This window comes from Somniosus microcephalus, chromosome 8 (assembly GCF_052327205.1).
Source record: "Somniosus microcephalus isolate GS21.2 chromosome 8, FLI_Smic_1.0, whole genome shotgun sequence".
Lineage (NCBI taxonomy): Eukaryota > Metazoa > Chordata > Chondrichthyes > Squaliformes > Somniosidae > Somniosus > Somniosus microcephalus.
This window is the reverse complement of record NC_140994.1, coordinates 158525362-158536776: the sequence shown is the minus strand read 5'-3', so window position 1 is coordinate 158536776 and position 11415 is coordinate 158525362. Positions and strand designations below refer to the sequence as shown.

At 41.5% G+C, this 11415-nt stretch overlaps 1 protein-coding gene across 1 annotated transcript in view; it reads left to right on the top strand.

The window, feature by feature from the left end:
* The first annotated feature begins 6231 nt into the window (after positions 1–6231).
* faf2 (Fas associated factor family member 2) overlaps positions 6232–11415 on the top strand; it is a 40654-nt gene continuing 35470 nt past the window's right edge. Inside the window, exons 1-5 of the mRNA XM_085995277.1 lie at positions 6232–6539; positions 8954–9022; positions 9351–9485; positions 10081–10157; positions 10237–10375. Coding sequence (XP_085851403.1) covers positions 6354–6539; positions 8954–9022; positions 9351–9485; positions 10081–10157; positions 10237–10375 — 606 coding nt within the window. The 5' untranslated portion in view covers positions 6232–6353. The remainder of the gene's footprint in view (positions 6540–8953; positions 9023–9350; positions 9486–10080; positions 10158–10236; positions 10376–11415) is intronic.

The following is an 11415-nucleotide window of genomic DNA, read 5'->3' as shown; positions in this document are numbered from 1 at the left end:
CTATGTACTTACTCTCTCTTTGACCTCCCACACTGTTACAACCGGGCGCCATACAAATTTAAGGAACCATATTTCATCTTGTTCCTGGGGACTCTGCAGTCTTATGGTCTGACATTGACTTCAGTGACATCAAAGCATAGCTTTATCCCCATTTGAAGCATATAGTCATTTTAGTTAGTTCTAACTAATAAGGTTATGGTGTATTCTGTAGCCTTTTTACCTTAATGGTTCATAAACAAAAATATCTCAAATGACGAGTTTGTTCTCCAGACTCAGTGGACTGATGGAGCTTCTTTGAAATGCCTGCATTTGGTGTGAACAAAAGTACAGTATATAGTACAGGGTGAGGACAGCTTTTAATTTTTTTAGAACTTTTTAAAAATGTAAATTAACATAGAGTGGAATCTCCGTTATCTGTGCTCCAATTAACCACCTTGCAGGTTCATCCGCTAGAATATTTTAAGCAAAACCTATTGTGAGAATTCATCTCATTGCACCACTCTCCTCTTATCTGATGTAAATCAATTTCACAGCCCCCAAAAATATTGTTAATTTTATGTTATTTCTACGCTACTTCTCTTAATTATTATGCAAATGGTATTGCTACGCCATACGTCTACAAAACTTGGGGACTCAATTATCTACCAATTTCAATTGATAACCAAGGGAGGATCTCCATTATTACAGATAATGTAGGTTCCATTTAAGAAGAATTAGAATGTAATACATTTAATTTATATGAACGAAAGTAAACATAGAACTCTCCAAATCTAGCATATTCTGTTTATACCACTGATAAAAATTTAGACCTATGACTAGTATTGTATTAATGCTAATAATATATTAATTATGCAGGACATCTCTACTTCAGGTAATACGTACAAATTAATAGATGGGGAAGCTCTTTGCCAACTACATCTTACAACGGGAAAATAGTAACGTGAATATGAAAAGTCAATGGGGCAAAACCTTTTTAACGAGCACAGCAGAGGGCCAAGGAAACTGCTTTAAATTACTTTTGTGAATGATGGGATTTTAATTTTGAAATCCTTTTACTGTTCATGAGTGGAGTGTTGAATTTTCTCCAGCTTTAAATTGCATGGTGTTTTGGGTATATACAAAATACTAGTTGAGTCTACAGCATCTGTTTGTGTTCAGGCAATGATTCAGATAAACGGAAGAATATCTCCTTCTTTGGCTCAGTGTCAATATTTGTCTGCTTATGCTTCTGTGAAGCGCCTTTGGACTTTTGACTATGTTAAAGGTGCTATATAAATGCAAGTTGTTGTTGAATGTCAAGTTTCTGTCTATTTACCACAAAAGGTTGTATCTCAGATCATCCTCCATTTCCAGCTGCATTATGTATTGCAGCAAGTGGTCTGGAATTGTCGTAATTATGGCAAAAAATAGTTACAGATTTAATGCAGATATAAAGTTAATAGGAGTGCGTCATTATTTTTTAAAAGTTGTTTAAAACCTATTTTTGTATAGTGTGAATCATCTAAATGAGTAAAAATGCTTATATTGTATCATGTTCATGTATAATGTACCGATAATAAAATGCTTAATATTGATAACTATGCATAAGCATTCAAAGGTTCAATTAAGGAATTTTGTACGACACAACAACAACGACTTGTATTTATATAGCACCTTTAAGGTAGTAAAATGTCCCAAGGCGCTTCACAGAGAGTGTTATAAAACTTCATTTAACACCAAGCCATATAAGGAGATATTAGGGCAGATGGCCAAAAGCTTGGTCACACAAAAGGGGTTAACATAATGAGAAATACACTGAAATTTGTATTGGGGACTTGGCCTGGAGGGTGTTGCACGGAGCAGTCCCGTGCAATATGGTTTTAAATAGGTTCACGGACTCCCAGGCCGCCTGCCTTTTCTATGGCCTGGAGGAGTCTGTGTTCCACGTTTACATGTGGAGTGTGAGAGGTTGCAGCCCCTCTTCCATTATTTGAGGGGGCTGCTCCTCGATTTTTGGCTGCACTTCAGTCCCACACTCCTGATCTTTGGTCACCCAGTGCGGAGGGGAGCAGGCAGATCGGAGGACCTCCTCATAGGACTGCTCCTGGGCCTGGCCAAAGTGGCCATTAACTGGTCCAGGCAGCGGGCGGTCGAAGGGGTCGTTCGGCCCAACTGCCTGCCTCTCTTTCGTGGCCATGTTCGTGCCTGGGTGGCCCTGGAGATGGAGCACGCGGTGTCCGCCGGCACGCTTGAGGCCTTCTGCAACCGGTGGGCGCCACGGGGACTGGAGTGCATCATCACACCGGCCAATCAAATTTTAATTTAAGTTGTTAAGTTTCCCTTAATGTTTTATTAGTTACAGTTTATTTGTTTAAGCACCCAACCAAAAAAAAGAGTACACTGACATTTGGAAACATTTAATTTCCTACTCTCCTAAAGTCAATGATTCATTCAATGAGTATGCTTTTACGGGCACCAGTCACATTCCAGTAAATAGCTTAAGCTGCCATTCTCCATGTGTGTGCCTAGCCAGTGAATGTTGCCAAGCTATTTCAGCATGGAGTGCATCACAGCCAATCCAGGTCTATCCGCAGCCAATGTCCATCCACTCACATTACCCAGCAGGAGTCACCAGATTAAATCCTGGGTTTTCCCTCCCTAACCCAGGAACACTGAGGCCAATGGTCACTCTGGCTGCCTGCCTCTCTACTCAGCTGTGGCTCAGAGGGTAGCACTCTTGCCTCTGAGTTAGAAGGTCGTGGGTTCAAGTTCCCACTCCATGAGACTTGAGCTCAAAAATCTAGGTTGACACTCCAGTGCAGTACTGGGGGAGTGCTGCACTGTCAGAGGTGCCGTCTTTCAGATAAGATGTTAAACCGAGGCCCCTGTCTGCTCTCTCTGGTGGACATAAAAGATCCCACGGCACTACTGAACAGGGGAGTTCTCCTTGGTGTCCTGGTCAATATTTATCTCTCAATCAACATAGCAAAAACAGATTATCTGATCATTATCATATTGGAGTTTGCTGTGTGCAAATTGGTTGCCACAGTTCCTACATTACAACAGTGACGACACTTCAAAAGCACTTCATTGGCTGTTAAACACTTTGGGAAGTCCGGTGGTGGTCATGAAAGGCGCCATATAAATGCAAGTCTTTCTTTTTCTTTTACTTTTATTGGCCAATCGGGATGACACTGGCTTGGCCCGGTGTCATCAATCAAATAAAAAAAAAATCTAACGAAAGTGCCCCTTTTTAAAAGGGCACGAACAATAAACACCCAAATTATAAATAAAACAAAGAAAACTTCATAAATTAAATCCAAATATTGTCACTCATGTCAACAATGCTCTCCAGCCTCTCTGGTGCCCACCGGTTGCGGAAGGCCTCAAGTGTACCTGCCGACACCAAGCGCTCCTTCTCCAGGGCCACACAGGGGCAGACGTAGCCGCGGAAGAGAGGCAGGCAGTCACAGCAAACAACCCCATCAGCCGCGTCTCACCTGGACCTGTGGATGGCCACCTTGACCTGGCCCAGGAGCAGACCCACGAGGAGGTCCTCTGACTTACCCGTCCCCCCGCCGCACCGGGTGGCCAAAGATCAGGAGCGTGGGACTGAGGTGCAGCCAGAAATTGAGGAGCAGCCCCTTCGAATAATAGAATAGGGGCTGCAACTTCTCACACTCTGTGCAAACATGTAACACAAACTGCCTGCCTCTCTTCCCCGGCTCTGTCTGCGCCAGGGTCGCCCTGGTAAAGCAGCACGTGGTGTCCACCGGTTGACTTGAGGCCTTCAGCTACCGATGGGCACCGCAGGGACTGGAGCGTGTAGTGGATAATGGAAATAATATCAACAACAACTTGTATTTATACAACAACTTGTATTTATATAGCACCTTTAACATAGTAAAATGTCCCAAGGCCGTTCAAGTTTCCTTTGTTTTGTATTGATTTGGGATTCTATTAGTTGTGCCCCTTTAGAAAGTGGTCACTTTTGTTAGATTTATTTTATGAGTTGATGTCTCCTTATGGTTTAATAGAAAATGCATTGAGGCCAATGGCAGTATCCCTTCTTCCAATCAGTCAGTTGAACATATTCAAAAAAGGTGGTAGAGGAAAAGCGGGGAATTATAGACCGGTAAGCCTGACATCGGTAGTGGGGAAAATGCTAGAGTCCATTATAAAAGATGTAATAGGAAAGCAGTGACAGGATTGGACGAAGTCAACATGGATTTACAAAAGGTAACTCGTGCTTGATTAATCTACTGGAATTTTTTGAGGATGTAACTGGTAAAATAGATAAGGGAGAACCGGTGGATGTGGTGTATTTGGACTTTCAGAAGGCTTTCGATAAGGTCCCGCATAAGAGATTAGCGTGCAAAATTAAGGCACATGGGATTGGGGGCAAGGTATTGACTTGGATAGAGAACTGGTTGGCGGATAGAAAGCAGAGTTGGAATAAACGGGTCGTTTTCCGAGTGGCAGGCAGTGACTAGTGGGGTACCGCAAGGATCGGTCCTAGGACCCCAGCTATTCACAATATATATTAATTAATGATCTGGACGAGGGAATTGGATGTAATATCTCCAAATTTGCAGATGACACAAAGCTGGGTGGGAGGGTATGCTGTGAGGAGGATGTCGTGAAACTCCAGTACGATTTGGACAGGTTGGGTGATTGGGCAGAAACATGGCAAAAGCACCATAATAATGTGGATAAATGTGAGGTTATCCACTTTGGTGGCAAAAACAGGAAGGCAGGCTATTATTTGAATGGCAATAGATTGGGGGAAGGGGAAGTGCAAAGAGACCTGGGTGTTCTTGTGCACCAGTCGCTGAAGGTAAGCATGCAGGTGCAGCAGGCAGTTAAGAAGGCAAATGGTGTGTTGGCCTTCGTAGCAAGAGGATTTGAGTACAGGAACAAGGATGCCTTGCTGCAGTTGTACAGTGCCTTGGTGAGACTGCACCTTGAGTATTGTATGCAGTTTTGGTCGCCTTATCTGAGGAACGACGTTCTTGCCATGGAAGGAGTGCAGCGAAGATTCACCAGGCTGATACCTGGGATGGCAGGAATGACGTATGAGGAGAGATTGTGTCGATTGGGCTTATACTCACTGGAGTTTAGAAGATTGAGAGGGGATCTCATAGAAACCTATAAAATTCTGTCAGGCCTGGACAGACTAGATGCAGGAAGGATGTTTCTGATGGCCGGGGAGTCCAGAACCAGGGGTCATAGTCTAAGGATAAGGGGTAAGCCATTTAGGACTGAAATGAGGAGGAATTTCTTCACCGAGAGTGGTGAACCTGTGGAATTCTCTGCCACAGAGGGCGGTGGAGGCCAGTTCATTAAATATATTCAAGGAGTTGGATATATTTCTTAAGGCTAAAGGGATCAAGGGATATGGGGAGAAGGCAGGGACAGGGTACTGAAATTGGATGATCAGCCATGATCTCATTGAATGGCGGAGCAGGCTCGAGGGGCCGAATGGCCTACTCCTGCTCCTATCTTCTATGTTTCTATGGAATAGTGTCACACCATGCTGTCGATTTAGCCAGGAAAAATTATGCATTTTATTGGAAAATTATGCCGTCCTTTTAAGACCCTCATGAAAATAGCCAGCCAGGCACAAATTTAATCAGAGTAGAAAATTTAAAAATTCAGTTCAAAAAGTCAGTGTTTAATCATAATCAGTTCGAGTGCAGCATAAATGCTGGCAGGGACTGGTTGGGCCGAATGGGCTGTTTTTGTTCTGTATCTATATATAATAACCCAGCAACTTCTAGCTCCAAGTTTAAAAAATAGTTGGCAAGAAACATAATTTGAAAACGATAGCGTTAAATATGCGTATCATTCTATCTATCATGTCTGGTTTCAATAACGCTTATTTTTTTCCAGTAATGCACATCAGTGATTGTCAGTATTATTGTTCATTGTCAACACAATGTCGTGTGATCAGCCTCGGTCTTCCAGCATGGCCTCTGTCGAACCTGCATTCGGTCTCGTTCCGTTTTGCGCAGGACAGTAAAAGACACGCGTTGTTCCGAGTCGTTTAGAGAAACTGTCAGCAGGTTTTGGCGCGTTTTGATGTTCAGGAATTCTAGAGCCCCGGGTCAAGGTTCTGGAACCCCAGCCCGGACCCGCCGCGTGCTGTAATGAGCGGATTCAGAAGCAGCTCAACCCAAGCGCTGCGCCGCCCCCGAAGAGAACAATTTCATAATCCCACCGCTCGATTGAGCGTCACCTCTTCAGTTGCGGCCGAGGTCGGGCGATCCCGAGAGTTACCGAAGAGCCTCGGCTGTTTTCGTCACCGGCTGGCTTGGAACGAATGCACTAAAATCCAAAGCCGGATGCGCAGAAATACTTCGTTTCGTCTTTGAATGTTAGTCCAACTCCAGAAATCGAATATTCTGGGGCTGCAGTTTTTTGCGTTTCATGATTGTGACTTTACCCAAAAATCATCTACTTCCGCACAGGCCTGTAACGTAATATTCAAGATGGCGGCGCCTGGGAATGAAGAGGAGGAACTAACGCAAGAACAGACAGAGAAACTGTTGCAGTTTCAGGTAAATTTGTTAAACTAACAGAATTCCATAGCGGGTGACATGAGCTGTCGTTCTAGGGTACTTTATAATTCATTGATTAGATTCATTTAATCGTGCTGAAAGGCTGAAGCTTCTGCACCTGTGGCATTTTTTTCTGGACTCAACATTTTCTGGTAAACCCCATCTGGCATGATTTACTTTTTTTCTTCCTCTGTCAATGGCAGTTTTACTTAAACCATTTTTAACAGTAAGCACGCTTCCAGTTAAGACGTAGAATTAATTGAATCCTCGTTTAGTGCTAAGTAAACATTATCTGACAAAAATCTTAACTGTAACTAAATTAACTTTCTTTTTCCAGAAGAAACATATCTAGTGCATTGATAATTTCCACTTATGAAATAAATTATTTAAATGTTAGTCGTAGAATTGATGCATACTAAACTTACTGTGAAGTGTTTAAATTGAGGTTTTAGTAAAAGTATGGCATACAATGCAGAAACTTATTCAAATGAGTTTAATATCAAAAATAGTAAACTAAAATATAAGTTTCTTGCAGGTTTTGGCTTATTGGCATTTTTGGGTGAGATGAAACCAAGAATTAAAATAGGTCTCGGTATTAAAATGTTTAAAAATATACTCCAGTTGAGCCTATGTTAATTTGTTTTAATTTAAGTTATTTGAAAATGATCTAAAATTCTATTCATTGGGAATGTACTTAAAAAAATTAAAGGTGTGTTTTAGGAGATTTTCTTTACAGTAATTAATTGGAAGTTGAGAAAGCAGAATTCATAATTGCAGCAAGCAAGTGCTTTTCAAAAAAACTAAATACAGTATTATTCAGGACTCTTGAATGAGACACTAACCATATGGCTTCACAGCTATATCCTGTATGAAGAGTTTAAATCTGATGGTATATTAAAGCTCTGATTTAATCTGATGTTTCAAAAGGTGAGATTCTTGGACTGCCAGGTAAGCTGTTGCCAAGGCGAGAGTGGATGAAATTGAATGCACTTGCAGCTGTCGGGTGGTTTCCTCAGATGGTTTGTTCTGGCATCAGCCATTCTGGGGAAAGGGGTGCAGAGTGGATGCAAGACAGTCTCCTGCACGTCCTTATAAAGGGAGGAGGAGGAAGAGAAAGTAAAAGAACGAGTCTGAAATTTTAGTGTTGGCTTTAAGGTACAATAAGCCATGGTGTTACTTTAAGTTATAACCTAAAACTTGTAAACTTAATAGAATGTTTATATATGCAAGACAAATCAACAACTTGCATTACAAAGCGTCTTTAATGTAGCAAAATTTTCCAAGGCGCTTAATGAGTTTTTAGCAATAAAAATGTTGACACCGAGGAGATATCAGGACCGATGACCAAAAACTTGGTCAAAGAGGTAGGTTTTAAGGAGCGTTCGAAAGAGAGGTAGAGGCGGAGAGGTTTAGGGAGGGAATTCCAGAGCTTATGGCCAAGGCAGCTGAAAGCACAGCAACCAATGGTGGATTGAATAAAATAGGTGATGTGCAAGATGCCAGAGTTGGACGAGTGCAGAGATCTCAAAGTCTTGTAGGGCTGGAGGAGGTTACAGAGATAGGCAGGCGCGAGACCACGGAGAGATTTGAAAACAAGGATGAGGTTTTTAAAATTGAGACGTTGTCTGATCGGGAACCAGTTCAGGTTAGCAAGCATGGGTGATGGGTGAACAGGACTTGGTGCGAGTTAAGATATGGACTGCAGAATTTTGGATGACCAAGTTTATATAGGGTGGACGATGGGAGGCTGGCCAGGAGTGCGTTTGAATAGTCAAGTCTAGAGGTAACAAAGGCATGGATGAGGGCTTCAGCAGCAGATGAGCTGAGGCAAGGTCAAAGTCGGGCGACGTTATAGAGGTGGAAGTCGGCAGTTATGGTGATGGAGCAGATATGTGGTCGGAAGCTCATCTCGGGGTCAAATACGACACCAATGTTGCAAACGGTCTGGATCAGTTTCAGACAGTTACCAGGGAGAGGGATGGTAACGGTGGTCAGGGAATGGAGTTTTTGTAGTGGGGACCAAAGACAATGGCTTTGGTCTTCCCAATATTTAGTTGGAGCAAATTTCTGCTCATCCAAGACTGGATGTTGGACAAGCAGTCTGACAAATCAGACAATTAACTTAACATGTAATTAGGTACTTAATTTTGAGCACCCTTTAAATCATTTATCTTAAATGCTTTAACTGTTGTGTACCAATCCTTCAGCTCTTGATTTTGGCACAGATGAAGAATTTTGGGTGAAAATATAAAAAATAAAAAGGAACTTAGCTAAAAACACCCATAAGAGCAATAAAAAGACAGCCATTCGCTTGAACACACACCTATGTATTTTTAAAATTGATACTTGAATGCAAACTTGCTGTCTACTGTTTTATAATTACAAGCATTTTCTTATTTCATTTCTCACCATAGGACTTGACTGGTATCGAGTCAATGGACCAATGTCGCCGTACACTCGAGCAGCACCATTGGAACATTGAGGTAAAAAGGAAGCAAACTACAAGATTACGTGTGCAAAATATAATTGGCTATGGCATTGATTTGGAAATCACTTTAAATGTGCAATTTCCTATTTAAGCAAACATTTCTGATAAACTGTCCTAGTTTGACAGTTCTTTGTTTTGATATATGGATGCTAACATTGTAGCAGACATCAACACAAAGTGATTGGTGCCTTAATATAAACAATATGCCTTGTAATGTCAGTTGAAAGAACTTAACCCATTTTATGGATTTCTTTTCCTGATCGTTTGGATTACTCTTAATCCTATTGTTCCTCCTTCTCTTCCCCCTCCATCCCATCTTCTAGGCAGCTGTTCAGGATAGGTTAAATGAGCAAGAAGGAGTTCCCAGTGTCTTCAACCCCCCTTCCTCTCGTCCACTTCAAGTCCACACAGCAGATCACCGGGTCTATAGTTATGTCGTTTCAAGGCCTCAGCCTAGGGTGAGAACACATATGGTTGTTTTAATCATTAAAATTTTTATAACTATTATAAAAGTTCATTGCATTTCAGTTGAAATTGTGTTGTAGAATTGTATTTTGAGTTGCTTATAACTACATTAGATTTTTGTTTTTGGCTTTACTTATGCTTATTTTGTAACTCAATATTAGTAAAATGGTTGCGAATTCCTTATCAAAGTTGAATATATGTTGAACTTTAGTGCCATCTTGCATTATCTGCATAATCCACATTTTTTCCTTTTTACTCATGTTAAGTATGTTCTTGGTAGGGTAGGGGAAATCATGCAATAATGATATCTGTTGGGTTTGCAAGAGATCAGTTTAATTAGTTTATGTTGAAGGGTGATTTCTGAACATTTAAGCATGTGTTTGCATTGCATCTGCTCGCCTCCATGTATCCAATGTAGCTTTGTATTCATTTATGTAGGTGGTATGGTCAAGTAAATTCTGCTCACATCACCTTGTGTGTTAAATCCGATTAAATTTAAATTATTCTTGTTTGTTTTAATGGAAAAAACAACAAAAAATGTGGGTTCATACAGTTTTATACTCTGGATAACAATGTTGAATTTTGCAGGGTCTCATAGGATGGAGTTATTATTTGATAATGCTTCCATTCCGATTCACCTATTACACGCTACTGGACATCTTTAGGTGAGACACAAAGAATTTTCAAAAATATCATCCTTTAAAAATAAAACTATTCTGAATTTAAACTCTCTGTTTTGCATAGGTTTGCTATACGGTTTATACGACCAGATCCTAGGAGCCGTGTTACTGATCCTGTTGGGGATGTAGTTGCATTTATTCAGAATTTTGAGGAACAATATGGAAGGATCCATCCAGTCTTCTATCAAGGAACTTACAGTCAGGTTTGTACAAAAGTTTATTTTTACAGTTTTTGTTTTTAAGTTTGCAATTGAGGGTCTGTTACAGTTCTAATGATTTGAAGTTTATCTTTTGAATGTGCTTGTGCATTTTAATTAACCCACTCTCCTCCCAGCTCTGCACAAATTATCTCCCATTCTCTTAAAATGGTGAATCATATTGCGGTGCAGTTTCACAAGATAAAATTTGGGCTACTCCCAATATTTTTCATTTGTGCTTCATGCAAAAAGCCAGTTTCCATAAGCAAGCCTGCACTTCATTTGGACTGAAAATGAGCCGTATAATTTCAAGTGTACGAAGCTGTCTAGCCACTGTGCATCATGAAGCTTTGTACTGTTGGAGCATGCACCGGAAGTAGTATGACTTGCCTACCGACTGGACTTCAGGTCTCTTGGTAAACATAAAGCGGACCATATAGCTCGGGCTAAAAGCCACAGATCAATTAAAATTTTTTTATTCGTTCCTGGGATGTGGGTGTTGCTGGCAAGGCCAACATTTATTGCCCATCCCTAATTGCCCTTGAGAAGGTGGTAACGAGCCGTTGCCTTGAACCACTGCAGTCCTTGTGGTGAAGGTACTCCCACAGTGCTGTTAGGAGGGAGTTCCAGGATTTTGAAGGAACGGTGCTATATTTCCAAGTCAAGATGGTGTGTGACTTGGAGGGGAACTTGCACTTGATGGTATTCCCATGCGCCTGCTGCCCTTGTCCTTCTAGGTGGTAGAGATCGCAGGTTTGGGAGGTGCTGCTGAAGAAGCCTTGGTAACTTGCTGCAGTGCATCTTGTAGATGATGCACACTGCAGCCATGGTACACCGGTGATGGAGGGAGTGAATGTTTAAGGTGGTGGATGGGGTGCCAATCAAGCAGGCTACTTTGTCTGTGATGGTGTCAAGCTTCTTTTGAGTTTTGTTGGAGCTGCACTCATCCTGGCAAATGGAGAGTATTCCATCACACTCCTTACTTGTGTCTTGTAGATGGTGGAAAGGCTTTGGGGAGTTAGGATGTGAGACACACTGCAGAATAC